The sequence below is a fragment of the Pseudorasbora parva genome, chromosome 3 (genome assembly GCF_024679245.1).
Source record: "Pseudorasbora parva isolate DD20220531a chromosome 3, ASM2467924v1, whole genome shotgun sequence".
NCBI lineage: Eukaryota > Metazoa > Chordata > Actinopteri > Cypriniformes > Gobionidae > Pseudorasbora > Pseudorasbora parva.
In genome coordinates this window covers 62,084,480-62,103,623 of record NC_090174.1, presented here as the reverse complement: position 1 = coordinate 62,103,623, position 19,144 = coordinate 62,084,480, and the positions used below count along the sequence as shown (strand labels likewise).

The window sequence follows — 19,144 nt, the reverse complement described above, 5'->3', positions numbered from 1 at the left end:
GAGAAAGATTTTTGAGTCCACAAAATATATTTATATATATATATATATATATATATATATATATATATATATATACTTTATTCTCTCTGGTTATCTTTCTCTGCACATCAGAACTTTATTCTTTGGTTTTCCTTATTGTGATGATGATTAAGGGAATTTGTCTTAATCATCAGGAAGTCATGGAATTTGTCAGGAAGTCATGGCTGGACAATTTCATGTTTTCATGCTGCTGTGCCAAAAAAAAAAAAAAAAATTATATATATATTTTAAAAATATATTTTAGATTTTTGCTAATTGTTTTGAATGAAAGATTTTAAAAAATGCAGATTCATTTTTACAGACATGTTTGATCATATTTACCAAGGGGGACAATAATTCTGACCAAAACTTTCCATGGTTCTCTTTAAGCAGCTTTGCCATAAAACCCACCTTATTTTGCAAGTCATAAGTGCGCTATTTTATTTTGTGTGAGAATAGAAGAACATCTCTATGTGGTGCTGTTTTTATACAGACGCCCCTGACAACATAAATAATTTATCTTGGAAATGTCCTAAGGTTGGAATGATTTGAGAAATTATTTACAAAAAGAAATGAATACTGGTAATCTTGTAGATGCTAAACAAATATTTCTTTATTTATTTAATTAATATATTTGTTCGTCAATCTAAAAGCCCTATATTTAACGTTAAAATGTATTTCACAACAATATCTGAAAGTAAGAATTTGAAGGCAATACGAGCAATGCAACTGTTTAAGAGATAAAGTGTTTTTCTGTATTTTTACTTATACCCCTGACAGGTTTGGTTATGCACTCTTGTTATGCTTGGTTCTCAAAAAAAAAAAAAAACTCTAGACGCAGAATAACACACAATATCTGTGCTACAAACAAATGCGTTTATAATTATGACACCCTGAAAAAGCAGAGTTGGAGACACAATCAGAGCGTCCCTGTCCCACGCCTCCCAGCTAATCATTACAGCTCCTCAACAATCATTACACCACCAACACCACGGACTCGCTCTCGTAATCTCAGTTTGCTTTCACACCACTGTCTCCCTGTGAAGAAGCATGGCTGTGGAAGTGGAGGCCGGTAGGCCCACATGGAGTAGGCAGATTGAGTTCACGCTGGCTGGGATCGGCTGTGCGGTGGGATTGGGGAACATCTGGAGGTTCCCGTACCTGTGCTACCGCAGCGGTGGAGGTAAGACACGCCACTTAACTAATGCTCCTCATCACTTACAAAGAGTAACTGATCAGTACAACTTGTCTTGGCTATGAAACCGGTCTGAAGATGTTTTACCCCTCATGCCTCTTTGGACATGTACAAGAGTATTTAATGAAGATATTTATTTATATACATTTTTATTGGGCCTTTGGTGTGTAAAACAGGCATTATGAAGCCATGCACATGTCTAAATGACAGCAGAGATATTGTTGTTATTTAACAGTGTCACCTTTACCGTTCAGACTGTAAAAGTTAGAATGAGCACACATCAACAGAGTGACAGTGGATTAATGAGTTTATCTGTAACGTAACGGTGTGTAAGATCAACAGAGCAACCATGACACTGCAATCCCTCTCAGATCACACTTGACATGTTTATATTGCTATAATGTTTGTTAATGTATATATATATAAAATATATATATATTAGCCAAAAGTTTTGGAACGCCTGCCTTTACATGAACTTTAAAGGTGCAGTGTGTAGTATTTTTGAGGATCAATTGACAGTAATGCAATATAATATACGTAACTATGGTTTCAGTGGTGTATAAAGACCTTACATAATGTATCGTAATGTTTTTTTAATTATTATTACCTTAGAATGAGCCATTCTATCTACACACACTGCAGCTTTCCACAAGGTTTAGGAGTGTTTATGGGGATTTTTGCCCATTCTTCTAGAAGCTCATTTGTGAGGTCAGGCACTGATGTTGGACGAGAAGGCCTGGCTCTCAGTCTCCGCTCTAATTCATCCCAAAGCTGTTCTATCAGGTTGAGCTCAGGACTCTGTGCAGGCCAGTCCAGTTCCTCCACACCAAACTCCTCATCCATGTCTTTATGGAGCGACGCTTTGTGCACTGGAGCGCAGTCATGTTGGGACAGGAAGGAACCGTCCCCAAACTGTTCCCACAAAGTCAGGAGCATGAAATTGTCCAAAATGTCTTGGTGAAGCATTAAAAGTTCCTTTCACTGGAACTAAGGGGCCAACCCCTAAATCAAAATAAAAAAAACTTAACACTTGGCACAATGCAGTCAGGCAAGTCCCGTTCTCATGGACTCATGGACCCAGACTCATCCATAGGATTGTCAGACTGAAGCGTGATTGGTCGCTCAGAGAACTCGTCTCACTGCTCTAGAGTCCAGTGGCGGCTGCTTTACTCCACTGCATCCCACGCTTTGCATTGCTCTTGGTGATGTAAGGCTTGGATGAGCTGCTCGGCCATAGAAACCCATTCCATGAAGCTCTCTACGCTGTTCGTGAGCTCATCTGAAGGTCACAGAAGTCTGGAGGTCTGGATCTGTTGACTCTGCAGAAAGTTGGTGACTTCTGCGCACTGTGACCCTCAGCATGCACTGACCCCGCTCTGAGATTTTACGTGTCGTACCACTTCCTAGCTGAGTTGCTGTTGTTCCCAATTGCTTCCACTTTGTTATAATCCCACTAACAGTTGAGCGTGGAATATTTAGTAGTGAGAAAATGTCAGGAATGGACTTATTGCACAGGTGTCAGCCTATCACGGCCCCACGCTTGAGTTCACTGAGCTCCTGAGAGCGACCCATTCTTTCACTAATGTGTGTAGAAGCGTCTGCAGGCCTAGAGCTGGAGTTATACACCTGTGGCCATGAAGGGATTGAACACCTGAATTCAGTGATTTAGAGGGGCGTCCCAATACTTTTGGCAACATAGTGTGTGTGTGTGTGTGTGTGTGTATATATATATATATATATGGGCTGGGCAAAAAAAAACTATTTTTCGTAAAATCGTTTTTTTAAAATCTGGTCGATTCAGTATCGATTCTCAAAGGCCGCTAACATTGGCCATAAGAATAATGTACATCTAATTACTAGTCTTCTCCACTAGATGTCACCCATTTGCCTCGCGCGACACACTACTTGTGTCCAGGAATGACTACACTTCTTGTGTATACAAAAGTAAATGCCCACGACGGGCGGCAAAATCGCAAGAAAAGCTTGTTGTGTACTGAAAATTGCTGAAAATCATCCAATATCCTTTTTATGTTTTAGAATAAATATATCAAAATATCCATAAAATACTTCTCAGATACATTTTTTTAAATAAAGTTGCATAAAAAAATTGTATTTAACAATTGTATGGATTTGAAATAGAGATGGGTTCTTTTTTTTAATGTACCCAGGTGTACCTAAAATAAAAAGTTTAATATACAGGTTTGTGGCTCTTCATTTCTTTTTAATTACCCACTTGTTAACTTATGGTCACTGTTCTTTTTTTACAAATAGTATTTGCATTAAATCTATATTCATTTGAGTTGACTCGAGAATCAAAAATCGAATCGAAAATTGAATCGAGAATCGAAACGATTTGAGAGCTTGTCAATCAAAATTGAATCAAATTGGAAGTTTATGTTATGATATCGTAGAACTGAACTGTGTGTGTTCACCTGTGCATCTGTCAGTGAACTGTTGTTGTGGTCACTGGCGTCCTCAGGTGCGTTTCTGGTGCCGTACCTGCTCATGCTGGTGGTGCTGGGAATCCCTCTGCTGCACATGGAGCTGACACTGGGCCAGTACCTGAGGAGGGGGCCCGTCCTGGCCCTAACCAAAGCCTGTCCCCTGCTGAAAGGTCACATGCATAATCATGACGAATCAAAATCTGTGAGATCAATTGCTGCACACAATAAAAAGTTTTGACAAAAGTCATTCAGATCCATATAATTGTCACTGATAATGATTAGATGATATGAGAATATATGGTTCAGTACTGAGACTAAAGGTTAGTAACCGGTAATCAATCTATCCAGGTGTTGGCATGGCAACGGTGGCCATTTCGTTCATCATGTGCACATACTATAATATAATAATCACATGGGCGCTGTACTACATGTTCAGCTCGTTTCGGAGCGAGCTCCTCTGGGAAAACTGCAATAACACATGGAACACCGCCAACTGCACCGACCAGGTGACCAACAGCACCTCCGCCTCCACCGCCAGCCAGCAGTTCTTCAAGTGTGTTCATCCCCTCTTCTTTAATTATTCATTTCAGGGCCGTAACCATTCAAGTCACCTTTATTTTTTGTAGCACTTTACACTGCAAAAAATGCTTTTCTTACTCAGTATTTTTGTCTTGTTTTTAGTCCAAACATCTAAAATTTCTTAAAACAAGAAGTATTTACTAGACGAGCAAAAGTAATTGTCTTGTTTTGGGGGAAAATACTCTAAATAAAGAGAGTTTTTACTTAAAATACGATAAATAATTTTTATTCAAACAGAAAACAAGATTATTTTTCTTACCCCATTGGCAGATTATTTAGCTTATTGTTTATTTTATTATTTTATCTTATTTTTTGCAGAGTATATAATACAGATTGTTTCAAAGCAACTATCAGATATATATTATCAGAGTGGTCAGCCTCAGCTCTCGTCAATGTCAAACTGACTGAGATAACCAATCAAATCAAAGGGGCGGGGCTTTGCTGTTCACAGAATTGTATAGTGACAAAAGGTGAAAGAGTGTGACGGAAGATTACTGGATGTGGCTAAATATTTAATTTTAACAAATGTTTAACAATAGAAAACGACCAACAATAATATCCAGTGATGCAAACTACTCAACCGCTTGTGAAAAGGTGCTCAGCTGTAATGAAATTACAATTACAAGTGTATTTAAAAAATATTTTAAAAAATCTGTACTTGCAGATAATATAATAATATGAAATAAAAGGCCATAACTTTAGTGTTCTTAAAGAGAGTCACTTTCATCACAGTGCATTTTGTAATAATGTCAATTTCAATAATATTTTTTGTTCTTTAAAAAACATGTGTGTAACTTGACTAACATACTAAAGCACATGTGAAATCCATGTAGTGTTAGTCAATATTGCATTTAAAGTTAATATATTTTAAATATCCTAAATCATTACAAATGTGAAATATTAAGAAAGATATTATTTCATTATAAATATATAGGATATAGCAAATATCTATTTAAAAACATATTTAGCCTACCATAAATGCTTGTCAGTACATTCTCCAATATATATTTCAAAGAAATAGTCATATAAAGTCCTACTTAAGTGGGGCAGAACTTCAACTAATTGCATTTAATATTAATTATAACTAAACCATAAAACATTTTAATTTAATAGCAAATAAGTCTCGAAAAACATTACATTTCGTTTGCACTAAAGCATATTCTTTACAAAAAAAATATTATATTTAAATTTGATAATGTTTTTTTTTTCTATTTTTAGAGGATTTTGTGGTACTAAATTATATTTATGCAGTAATTATAATCCACAAACTGTCATAAATCTTGAATGCTTTAGAGCACAAGCTTTAGTTTAATCTCTTTGATCTTGACAAAAGTCAATAAAAGTTTAAGTTGAACTTAAGAGTAACAGAATTGTATTGTTTTGTGTTTTATTGTTATTGATATTAACAGAGTGCATTGTTATGAAAATGCATGTTCATCATATTTTTAAATTTTTTATATGAAATCTATATTTTCTAAAACAGAAAATCAAAGGCATAGCTGTGTTGCAACTGCTTGATATCTCAAAAAATGAGCTTTCAGTCAGATTTTGTGTGGGCGCAGTACCAAACGCTTCCACTAGAGGATATTCGTCTCCCATTCATTTCCAACGCGCTCATTTTCATCTGCGAAGTGGGAATATTTTTAAGCACCATTTAACCTTTTTGAATCGTGTCCATGTTTTTTTTTTTTCTGTTCACATAGCAAGTACCAAATCCTTTACCAAGTTTCGTACCATTCTGATGACATAAAAAATAAAAGGATAATTGTTTGGGCCAAAAATGACCGAAGAGCACCAGAGACTAAAAAAGTATATTATTTACCTAATAAGCACTCTTTTTAAAAGTATGCATTAGTGTGCTTCTTTTTTACAAGGAACATTTTGTAAATTTTCATGTCATTCATAATTGAATGTGAGGTTTCGGCATATGATTAAGAGTGAAGGTGTGTATATTTTAAAATATGCACACATTTAGTACAACCCAAAATGTTCAAGACATGGTTACGGCCTTGCTTCATTGGTCAATGAGGTGTTATGATGTTGACTACAGTTTTGTGTGTGTGTGTGTGTGTGTGTGTGTGTGTGTGTGTGTGTGTGTGTGTGTGTGTGTGTGTGTGTGTGTGTGTGTGTGTGTGTGTGTGTGTGTGTGTGTGTGTGTGTGTGTGTGTGTGTGTGTGTGTGTGTGTGTGTGTGTCAGTTTTAAGGTGCTGGAGAGGACCAGCGGTGTGGAGGAGACGGGCACCTTGAGATGGGAGCTCTTCCTCCTGCTGCTTCTGGCGTGGATCCTCGTTTACCTCTGCATCTTTAAAGGGGTCAAGTCCACTGGGAAGGTAAGAAATAAACAGATGGAGAACACAACACTCATCATCATCACGCAATACATGTTACTGTATGTAATCAGATTACTTTTCAAAGTAACTAGTAAAGTAATGCATTACTTTTAAATTTACTACAAAAATATCAGTTAATTTTCAGCTAAGTAACTAATGTTGAGAGGAATCGTGAGTAAGTGCAGATGCATTGTGTGTGAGAATAATGGGTATTTTAGACTAAATGGCCCTCATTTATCAATCTTGCGTAGAAACGGGCGTATATGTTGGCGTAAGATTATGCTTAGTTACACTCCTCTCATCGCCTGATTTATGAAGCTGTGCGCACCTCTGCAATCCAGGTGTACGCAATACCTGCCCTTGATAAATGCGGCGGCTGAAAACCATCGTCATTAGAATAACACGCCCCTATATATTCAAGTCTCCGCCTCCCCCACGCCCTCATTTTACGCCATGGACAAACAGAAGACGGCAAAGAAGCGAAACTTCTCCGACGTGGAGATCGGGCGTGTCTCAATCATCTCTTTAGTCCACTAGTCAGGGCACTGATTAGGACAGAAGTCAATGGGCTGACTCCCTGATCAGTGCCCTGACTACTGAACTAGAGAGATGATTGAGACGCGCCCATCGAGACCATCACCAGGGAAGTGGAAAAAAACCCCGAAATTGTTTTATTTGGGAGTTTAAAGAGTGGGATTAAAGGCACCCACAAAAACATATAATGGACCCAAATTACGAGTACTGTTAATAGTGTGGAGGTTGAGAAGCGCACTCCAGCAGTTTAAAGCTGTTTGGATGATAAATTACCATCACAATGCATTATTTTGCAGCACGTTTTGAAACAATTAGCATTTAATTTCGTATCACGGCACATGTATTGGGGTACAATAGTGATGATGATGGGATGTGGAGTACCATTCATTCACATTAATAATTACATGACAATTTGTAAGATTCTTATTATTATTATTATGATTTTTATTCTAAATGACGCTTGTTATTTAGAAGAAGAATGTCGTTTTTATTGATTTTATTATTATTTAAAAGAAGAAGGTCATTTTTATTATTTTGTCAGTCTGAATTATTTTAGTCCCAGTCCGTGCGCAGCTGCCGGGCCAGGCAGGCCTAAAACGTCAGATAAAGCGCACGGGCTCGCGACTGGAGGAATACATATGCCTACAAATCAAACACTTTGATAAAGTCACACAAATTAAACAAAGACGTTCATGTTGCACAAAAATAAGCACTGAATGTTGTTGTTGCGGTTTTTAACAGTGGGTCATAATATAGCATATCTTGTCAGTGCGTTTTGTGGTGTTAGGAATTGTTTTTCTGCACATTTTCACACTAACTTAAACGTGCGTACACATACACCACCTCCTGAGCTGGCGTCGGATTTTGAGCGTATATTGATAAATCTCAAAGTCACCGTGGGTTTGGGTGTACGCTGGAAATTTGGTGTACGCACTTTTGATAAATGAGGGCCAATGTGAGCATTACTTTTAAAAGTTACTTCCCCCAACAAAGGTCACATTCACATACTGATATTAAATCTACATATTTTTAATAGTTTTTTTGGGCATTGACAGAGATTATTCAAACTGAAAAAAATAATATGAAAGCTCTGTCTGATGCCTTATTTGTTTTCCCTTAAAATAAAATGTCAGATTAGTCTGTGAAATAAAATAAAATACAAAGTGATAAACAAATCAGAGAAAAACAGAACAAAAAAGACGTTATCTATGTGTAACAAACATCTTTTTTTATTATATTATTTTTTTAAAGATTCACCCATTTACAACGACACTTGTTTTCATTTACATCTCCTAAAAACCCTGTGCATTCCCGCAAGTTCAGCAAGACAAACAGATGGAAAACACATCAATCATCATCATGCGCTGCATTCATATTTTTGCATCACATCATTTTAATGGCAATTAACCTCACCTTTGTAAAGCTGATCTTTGTGTGTGCGTCACAGGTTGTGTACTTCACTGCTCTTTTTCCATACGTGATTCTTCTGGCTCTGCTGATCAATAATGTGCAGCTGCCGGGAGCCATAGACGGCATCCGCTTCTTCATCATACCCGAGTGGGACAAGCTCCTTAATGTGGAGGTGGGTAATAAATGACAAACAGGGCTGATATAATTAATTACAATCTAACATAATTTGTTTTGCAATTAAAATTATTAGTTTGACACACAAAAACCAGAGCATTTGGTATAACAGTGTTTAGTTCCTATAAGATAAAACAAAATAATGCACATAAACGATATTTTATGTATTATTGTTGTGACTACACTGCAAGAAATGATTTTCTAGTACAAATATCTAGATACATTTACTCGAGAATGAAAAGATATCAAGTCTTGTTTTGTGAAAATGTTATGCTTAAAACAAGAACAATTATCTATTAATGAGGTCAGAAAAATAAACTTAATTCAAAAAGGGAAAACAAAGTAATTTTTCTGATCCCTTTAGGCAGATGTGTTCTTGTTTTAAAACTCACTTAATTTGGATTTTTTTATTTATTATTATTTAGCTTATCGAATAAATGCTGTCAAATTGATAAATTGCGATTAAATGCCCAAATAAAACCTAATATAAATCCAAAATCATGTATTTACATAATATATTATAATAATTATAAACAGTATACACACATTTATTATGTAAACAAACTTTTATTTTGGATGCGATTAATCGCGATTATTAATCGCATTTAAATATTTGTAATGGAAAACGAGACAAAAATGCTAAGTTGTAATATTTTTACAGTGTACTTTTGTAAAAAATAAATGTATTGTCATTAACTACATTAAAATCATAATTTAAAGGACTTTAAATTCTGCGGAAGAAGATGATTTGGTTGGGTTGTGCTTCGGCTCTACGTGACTGCGGATGAATATGGTTTTCCTAAAGCTCATAAAACATTCACTATCTTAATTATATTACCAATTTAGACGTAAAGGATCTCAAGCTGACTAGCTGAAGATTTTCCTGTAGTTTTACCCGTTATAGACACGGTAACGTTACTTCCTAGAAAATAAACTCCAGCGCAGCGCTACAACCAAAATGAAATGATCTTCATAATAAATAATGCTTTACACTGAACTCTGTTGTAGAGCTACATATTGGCAGTTAATCAGTTCAATAAAACACCTTACTCACCTGTGTTGAGTGATAAAAACATCAGTTCTTTTGCAACATATTAAAATCCCTCTTTTCTCTTTATCTCCTAAAGCCAAACTAATGTTGCTACATTTTATTTTAGTCTAATATGTCCCTCCACAGTTTCATAATTAACCTTATCCTTTAGGTTCAGGACGCTATCCTCTGTCAAATAGCAAAGCGAAGTGCGCGATCAGCTCGATCCGGTTATCCGCCAAAATAAAAGCTCAACTGCCTTAAAAGCTCAATGGTTTTTCTCTTGCAAGTGTAGAAATGACAAGAAAATGATTATAATTTCCATACTGTTGTAAAGTAAAATAATATCCTTACGCATAGCTCATTTTCATTTATTTTATGGTGCATTTGCTTTACCATATATGTATCTTTACAATATATGTATCCCTACAGTCATAGGGATAATAATAAAAATAATAATATAAAATTATTATAGTATATGTTTGGCTTCCTAATAAGCGTAATAGTGTAATGTAGACTGAGAGACTGTATATCACAACTAAAAAATAATTCTGAATCCCATTTAAAGTTCAGGAACAAGTTAATTCAGCAGCTTTTCTTTGGAAAAGTTGGAACTCTTAATTATGAACTTTGAAAGTGCGCCAGATGGATGAATTTAACTTTAAAATTGACAAATCGAGCATCGAGATCAACCCACACCACTTTCACAAAGTCCTGTGGGCTGGGAAACACATGAAAAAACACTATACAATATACTGTATTACTATAGTGTTTTTGAACCATTGTTTTGAACCAAAACAGTAAATTGTAGTATATTTTAGTATTTACTACACTTTGTTAATTTACTGTAGTATATTTACTACAGTAGGCCTATGGTTCAAAAACACTATCATTTACTGGAGTAATTTACTATAACATTTTTTTCATGTGGGATTGACTAATTATTTCAGTGTCTTTAATTTTGAACAAAAACAGCTAAATAGAGTATCTTTAATGTGTTAAGTTTGGCAGCCCTAATAAAAACTAATGATGGTAAAGATGATGTGTGTATAGTTCTTGATAAAATCCAGCTGTGCTTAGTAATTCAGTTCATGCATGTTTGTTTCATTGTCTTGTGTGTGTGTGTGTGTGTGTGTGTGTGTGTGTGTGTGTGTGTAGGTATGGATTAATGCGGCAGCTCAAATCTTTAACTCCATTGGGATTGGCTTCGGCTCGCTGATGGCCATGTCCAGCTATAACAACTTCAACAACAATGTCCTCAAGTAAAAGGAGATTATAATCTATAGTTTAAATACTGTCAATCGTGTCGCATAAAGCAAACCATCTCTAATCTACTTTCCTGCAGATTATATCTAAAAAATATAAAAGTTATATAAAATATAGATAAGTATAGTGGTATTTGTGAATATCACTCTAGAGCAAAGATCACTGATAAATCATTTATTGCTCTAATAAATGTATAATGCCATGTATTTAATAGTAGGTCATCATGGCTCAATGTCCAGAGAGGAATAAAATACTGATGATTTTTACTTTCATATTCATTATTTGTTATTCCTGTCACTGTAGGGACACTCTGGCCATTTCCATCACAAATTCCTTGACGAGTATTTTCGCTGGATTTGTCATTTTTTCTGCATTTGGCTACATGTCGCACCTTCAGAATGTGCCGGTCAGTGAAATCGCAGTGGACGGTGGGTTATTTCAGAGCTGATTACTTTACTTTGTTGTTTTTAATAATGTAAGAACTTAAATAGTACTGATAAATGTGCTTGATGTTGTATTTTATAATTATTCCCCATGCAGGTCCAGGTCTGGTGTTCGTGGTTTACCCACAAGCCTTTGTGACGATGCCTGTTGCTCCTCTGTGGGCCGTTCTCTTCTTCTTCATGTTGCTCTGCCTCGGCCTCGACAGTCAGGTATAATGACAACACTTCTTCTTTTTCCTTCCATCGGGTCATTTTGACCCGAAACTCATTTTCCAAAAAAAATAAATAAATTGAGTGTTCACTGGAGTGGTCTAACACCCTAGGACTTTTGTCGCACTTGAACGACAAATACACGCACATTTTTTTTACTGAATTCGAGAAATTACATTTTTTTTAAAGGAGAAGGAGACAAAACGAGAAGGAGACAAATCCTTCTCTCACAGGTCAATTTGACCCCCTTAGGAATGTGGAGGATTCTTCAGTACACAGAAAAACCTAAAAATGCTCCAAATTCAAACTAAAAATGCTAAAACTTTGCCAAACAATGATTTTATACTGTCTACGTGCGAAACTGACTTTAGGACCCAGCGGAACAGCTCATCTGCTCCATAGCTATAAGGTCAGCATTAAAGGAAATTTAAAAGGAAACTGTGGGTTATACTTAAATTTAAGTTGAAAGAATGTGAATAATATGCATAAAATTATAATTTATCGATAAAATCTATTATTTTAAAGGTAAATAAAATAATAAAGAACAACAAAATCTCCCAAAATGCATTAAAAAAGAACAGATATTATCAAAATGAAATGAAATAAGTTTTCTGGACACAAAAACTATTTTTAAGTATAATTTTAGGGCTTCGGGTCATTTTGACCCATGAGGGAAGGATTTGTAACAGCACATCACAATCACTATCTGGCCCTTGTCAAACTCGCTCAAATCCTTACGCTTGCCCATTTTTTCCGCTTCTAACACATCAACTTTAATAAAAATGTTCACTCGCTGCCTAATATATCCCACCCACTAACAGGACTATCAGCATTATAACGTTATTCAGTCAGTGGTAATAATGTTATGCCTGATCGGTGTACAGTTCAGTGCAAGTCTGTCATATCAGCTACATAAAATTATAATGAGAACATCATAATTAATTTAATGATTCAAATTGAATGGTGAGACTTTTGTTTTTGTAATCAGGTTCTCAAAAATGATATAAAATTTCTCATTTAGATTTATTGGCTTTAAAATCCTATATCCTATTATCCGTTATCCTATATTGTACATCGAAATTTTTACATCAGTGCATCCCTAAGTTATATATATATATATTTATTTATTTATTTATTTATTTATTTATTTATTTATTTATTTATTGTAGTGAAATGAACCTGGACATGTCTATCATGTCCGAAGAACTGTTACATCTGTGATTTATAAATCATAAAATGCGAGCTGTTCATTCACAGTTCGTCTGATAAAACATTAAGCAGCACATACAAGAATGTTTTCTGGAGTAATGCAGTTTGAATCATTTCACAGAAATCGCAGTAAAACAGTTAAACTTTACCTTCTGTTGTTGTGCTGCTGTCTGTAGTTCGCCATGGTGGAGGTGATGGTGACCAGTCTGCTGGACAGTTACAGTAACCCCATCCTGAAGCACCTGAAACGCAAGGAGTTTCTGGTGCTGGCGGTCTGCTGTGCGGCGTTCCTTCTGGGCATCCCTCATGTCATGCAGGTTACAGGATCACTTTTATCTTACGTTTAGCTTTTATACTAACATTAAAGGTGCTAATGTAGAATCAGAAACCTGTAGCGCTACCAGTGGCCATTCAGTGAAGTGCTCATTCATACATAACATACGATACACTGAACGTGAGTCAAGACCCGATATACTCACAGCCAAGCTCTTTTCTTTCTTTACTTAGAAGTAAAAAGAACCGTTGCAGTGATTTACTGTTAGCGAACATCCCACTGTCGTCCAGATGTGACGTTTAGATGAACGTGAATATGAGTTGCACGCTTTCCTTTCAATAACAAAATAAACACACAACAAAATAAGAAAACAGCCGTTCAGAAAGCACCTGATCATAGCGATGTGGGTATGATTGAGATTCACCGTCGACAGATGAGCTCATAAAATTAAACCACACTGTTATGATAGTTTGATTATAAAGTATATTTGAGACTCTAGACTGTATAGAAGTGACTGTGAGACTATAGACTGTATAGATGTGACTGTGAGACTATAGACTGTATAGATGTGACTGTGAGACTATAGACTGTATAGATGTGACTGTGAGACTCTAGACTGTATAGAAGTGACTGTGAGACTCTAGACTGTATAGATGTGACTGTGAGACTATAGACTGTATAGATGTGACTGTGAGACTATAGACTGTATAGATGTGACTGTGAGACTATAGACTGTATAGATGTGACTGTGAGACTATAGACTGTATAGATGTGACTGAGACTATAGACTGTATAGATGTGACTGTGAGTCTATAGACTGTATAGATATGACTGTGAGACTATAGACTGTATAGATGTGACTGAGACTATAGACTGTATAGATGTGACTGTGAGACTATAGACTGTATAGATGTGACTGTGAGACTATAGACTGTATAGATGTGACTGTGAGACTATAGACTGTATAGATGTGACTGTGAGACTATAGACTGTATAGATGTGACTGTGAGACTATAGACTGTATAGATGTGACTGAGACTATAGACTGTATAGATGTGACTGAGACTATAGACTGTATAGATGTGACTGTGAGTCTATAGACTGTATAGATATGACTGTGAGACTATAGACTGTATAGATGTGACTGTGAGACTATAGACTGTATAGATGTGACTGTGAGACTACAGACTGTATAGATGTGACTGTGAGACTATAGACTGTATAGATGTGACTGTGAGACTATAGACTGTATAGATGTGACTGTGAGACTACAGACTGTATAGATGTGACTGTGAGACTATAGATTGTATAGATGTGACTGTGAGACTATAGACTGTATAGATGTGACTGTGAGACTCTAGACTGTATAGAAGTGACTGTGAGACTATAGACTGTATAGATGTGACTGAGACTATAGGCTGTATAGATGTGACTGTGAGACTATAGACTGTATAGATGTGACTGAGACTATAGACTGTATAGATGTGACTGGGAGACTATAGACTGTATAGATGTGACTTTGAGACTATAGACTGTATAGATGTGACTGTGAGACTATAGACTGTGAGACTATAGACTGTATAGATGTGACTGAGTCTATAGACTGTATAGATGTGACTGTGAGACTATAGATTGTATAGATGTGACTGTGAGACTATAGACTGTATAGATGTGACTGAGACTATAGACTGTATAGATGTGACTGGGAGACTATAGACTGTGAGACTATAGACTGTATAGATGTGACTGAGTCTATAGACTGTATAGATGTGACTGTGAGACTATAGATTGTATAGATGTGACTGTGAGACTATAGACTGTATAGATGTGACTGTGAGACTATAGACTGTATAGATGTGACTGAGACTATAGACTGTATAGATGTGACTGAGACTATAGACTGTATAGATGTGACTGTGAGACTATAGACTGTATAGATGTGACTTTGAGACTATAGACTGTATAGATGTGACTGTGAGACTATAGATTGCAGATGGCTGTAAAGCAGAGCTGTATTATGACAAAGTTCAAATGTGTGTCTGCTAAAGTTAATGAACCTGATTTATGTCTCATGATCGTGTGACCCAGGTGGGGATCTACGTGTTCCAGCTGATGGATCATTACACCGCGATCGTGTCCATCATGTTCCTGGCGTTTTTTGAGGTGGTTGGTGTTTGTTGGATCTATGGTGAGAAACGTCTGATAGATTTACATTTACATTTTAAGGAACACTCCAGCGTTTTTAGAAATAGGGCTTATTCAACTTCTTTCCTACATTTAGATACGTGGGCAAATGCATTTTTGTCTCAGTGCATGCATTGTTTTAGTTTGGCAGGGTTGCCGCTAGCTTAGCTTAGCATAATGAATGGAATCCTATGTTGCCAGTTAGCATGCCCCAAGTAAACAAAATTGTAATAGAGCAAGTTCTTGATTAACCTAAGCTCTGTTTGATCAGGTGTAAAGCGTCTGTCCAGTAATTTATTAGAGATGACGGGGAAAAGACCCAACATTTTCTTCCGGGTCTGCTGGTGGGTCATTTGTCCTGTTCTGATCACAGTGAGTGCGATCATTTACTGACACAAACATATGTTCGGAATCCCATAATGGATTGCTGTTGGAATTGAAAGGAATCTGTGTGTCTCCAGGTGATCCTGGTGTTCTCAGTGATCCAGTTTAAACCGGCTCGGTACGAGGGTTATGTCTACCCGCCGTGGGCTCAGGCGGTTGGCTGGCTAATCGCACTAGCGTCCATTATCTGGATTCCTCTGGCAGCCGCGCACACACTCTGGGTTCTGCCCGGGTCCTTCACTCAGGTACTATACGCCTCTTTTTGAAAAAAAGTATCTTCTGCTCACCATGGCTGTGTTTGTTTGATAAAAAAATACAGTAAAAATATATAGTACACTGTAATTTATTCCTGTGATCAAAGCTGAATTTTCATTTAAAACATGCTAATTCATGCTAGCAACGTTAAAACATGTTAACAACATGTTTTTTCATGTGAGCAATGTGTTAAAGAATGATAGCAAAATGCTAATTCATGTTACCAATGAGGTAAATCATGTTAGCAAACATGCTAATTCATGCTAGCAAATGTGTTGAAACATGTTAACAACATGCTAATTCATGTTAGCAATGTGTCAAACCATGCTAATGTATGTAAGTGTTAAAACATGCTAATTAATGATAACAATGAGCTAAGTCATGTTAGCAAACATGTTAATTCATACCAATAACAAGCTAATTCATGTTAGCAATGTGTTAATGCTAGCAAAATGTTAATTAATTTTACCAATAAGCTAAATAATGTCAGCAAAACATGCTAACTAATGTTAACAATGTATTAAAACATTTTAACAACATGCTAATTTATGTTAGCAATGTGTTAAAACATGCTCATTTATGTAAGTGTTAAAGCACACTCATTTATACTAGCAAAGTGTTAAAGCATTAACAATGTTTTAAAACATGTTAACAAAAATGCTAATGAATGTTAGCAATGTGTTAAAACATGATAATGTATGTAAGTGTTAAAACATGCTTATTCATGTTTGCAATGTCTTAAAACATGCTAGCAAAACATGCTAATTCATGCTACCAATGAGCTAAATTCTGTTAGCAAACATGCTAATTAATGCTAGCAGTGTGGTGAAACATGCTGACAACACATTGCATTGTTAACAACATGCTAATTAATGTATACGTTAAAACATGTTAACTGTAAGACATGCATTAAAACATGTTAGCTATGCTAGTGTTATATGTAATGCTAACAACATGTTAATTCATATTATCAAGGTGTTAAAACATGTTAGCAACAACAAGTTTATCCATGTTAATAACATGCTAATCAGGCTAACATCTTGTTAATTCATGGTAGTAACAGGTTAATTAATGCTAACATTGTGTTAAATGACACTAACAACATGCTAAAACATGCTAGTTACATTTGTTGTTACAGTCTCTGCATTAAACCTTCCAACTTAAAGCTGTACAAAGTTATTTTTAAATTTCTTTCAAGTATAATGTTGGAAAATATTTTTAAAATGTTCAGCGCTGGATTGGTGACGACACAGATTTGTGCTTCTCTTTTATTTCAGAAACTAAAAAAGTCCATCACACCGTTTTCTCTGGACGAGGACTCCGAGAGCCCGTATTACCAGCAAAAAGGTGCCATTATGGAGGTTATTCCCAACATCACCATCATCAGCTCTGATAAACCACCCATCCAGACTAACTTATGAACTGCCACTGGATCACTGGACTACAACCAGACCACTGGAAACCAGTGAACGGGCCAGAGGATTATTTATATTACTTATATTTATATATAAGAAGAACCAGAAACAAACAATAAACACATGTAAAATAACATGATCATTAAACAACATATAAATAAAAATGTGTTAAAACATGTTAGCAACATAATTCATGTTAACAAAATGCTAATACACGTTAACAACTTGCAAATAAAATTGGGTTTAAGGCTTTAAACTATCTTCACCATTGACAACATTTTCCGGCTATCCATGTTTTCACTGTTATACTGTAGGGGGCGCTATTGTGCATCTTCTGAAAGAGTACAGAATCTACTGATAAAAACACAAAAACAAAGTAAAAAAGAAGAAGCAGAAACAAGCAATAAAAGTATTGCTGACGCACATGTAAAATAACGCAGCCATCAAATATTAAACAGCATATAAAACAATATAGCAATGTTAATGTGGTGAAACAAGTTAACAAAATGTAAAAAAACATGCTAGCAAAATGCTAACGTATGTTAATGATGTATTAAAACATGTTACGAACATGCCAATTCATGCTAGCAATGTGTTAAAAACGTTAATTTTATGCTAGCCATGTACTAATGCATGCTAACAAAGTGTTAATCATGCTACCAATGTTAAAACATGATAGCAAACATGTTGGATCTAGCTAGAATAAAATTATTTTTATATATTATATATTCACAAAGTATTCTGTGGGTCAAGTTTGGTGAAAATGATCATAAAAGTTGCCACTGGCAGGGAAAGAGTACATATCCTCAGTTTGGCTGATATTCCTGAACTTTCCCAGATCCACCAGGAAAAACAAGGGCTTTTAATGTCTACTGTATGTGCTTTATAAAACACTAATGATGTTTCATGTTGATTTCATTAAAATGAAAGATCTCGAACTCTTCTGCTTTAGAGACAAAGGCAGGGAAAAACGACACGAGAGTCATTTGTTGAGCCCATTGTGTTTTATTCTCATTAGCAGGCGTTTTGTACCCGTTCTGGGCGTGACGATGAACAACAGTCCAACATGAGATAAACCTCTCCCTCCTCAGGGTCCAGGCGATGAACTTCAGCCTCCAGAATAACAACAGTTCCTTATTTGTACATCTGCAGTTTTTATAAGTGTTAAAAGCTGACATTCATGCAAATTCAGAATTAATTCATGCTAAAAATATACAAACCTAATACCGTTAACATTGGTTAACAAGAGTGGATTTATACATTATAACAGAGGGACGGTTCAAAAACACCTTCAGATTTAAGACTTTGTTCACGGTTTCCGCCCAGCTGTAAATTGATCAGATTCAAGAGGGCGAATCTCACGGAAAAACACGTCCAGGTTACATTTCTGTTGAGACTATATAACTATTGTGACTTTTTAATCTCGCAATTCGGACTTCTTTCTTGAAAATGTGAGAAATAACCTTATAATTGCAAGTTGGTGTCAAATTCTGAGGGGAAAAAAAGACTTTTTGAGTTTTTATCTCACAATTCTGACTTTATAACTTACTATTGCAAGTTTATATCACCTAATTATATGAAAAAAGGCGCAATTACCTTTTATTATTTTTGATCCTGTGGCGGAAACAAGTTTCCGTACATTTCACCTTAAAATAAAAAAAGGGAAACAGGACAATGAAGTCTCTTTTAGGAGCATAAATATTTTTTAATCGCAATTACGCACATTAAGCGATTATTTTACTGTCTTAAAGAAAACTCAAATTTAAATCTGCATTAAGGCAGTGCAACAA

The 19,144-nt window shown here is 35.8% G+C and overlaps 1 protein-coding gene across 1 annotated transcript; it reads left to right on the top strand.

Annotated features, from left to right (window-relative positions):
* The first annotated feature begins 1,036 nt into the window (after positions 1 to 1,036).
* si:ch211-283g2.1 (sodium- and chloride-dependent GABA transporter ine) lies at positions 1,037 to 18,049 on the top strand. The gene is made up of 13 exons (XM_067439725.1): positions 1,037 to 1,201; positions 3,693 to 3,827; positions 4,006 to 4,210; positions 6,434 to 6,566; positions 8,548 to 8,682; positions 10,873 to 10,976; positions 11,284 to 11,408; positions 11,521 to 11,633; positions 13,019 to 13,159; positions 15,205 to 15,304; positions 15,572 to 15,672; positions 15,762 to 15,929; positions 17,217 to 18,049. The coding sequence occupies exons 1-13, from the start codon at positions 1,069 to 1,071 to the stop codon at positions 17,358 to 17,360; spliced, it is 1,737 nt and encodes a 578-aa protein (XP_067295826.1). The 5' UTR covers positions 1,037 to 1,068; the 3' UTR covers positions 17,361 to 18,049.
* The last annotated feature ends 1,095 nt before the right edge of the window (positions 18,050 to 19,144 follow it).

Coding starts and splice junctions, on each gene's coding strand:
- si:ch211-283g2.1 (XM_067439725.1), top strand. CDS start 1,069: ATGGCTGTGGAAGTGGAGGCCGGTAGGCCCACATGGAGTAGGCAGATT. Junction 15,305..15,571: donor TGGTGTTTGTTGGATCTATG/GTGAGAAACGTC, acceptor CTGTTTGATCAG/GTGTAAAGCGTCTGTCCAGT. Junction 15,930..17,216: donor TGCCCGGGTCCTTCACTCAG/GTACTATACGCC, acceptor CTTTTATTTCAG/AAACTAAAAAAGTCCATCAC.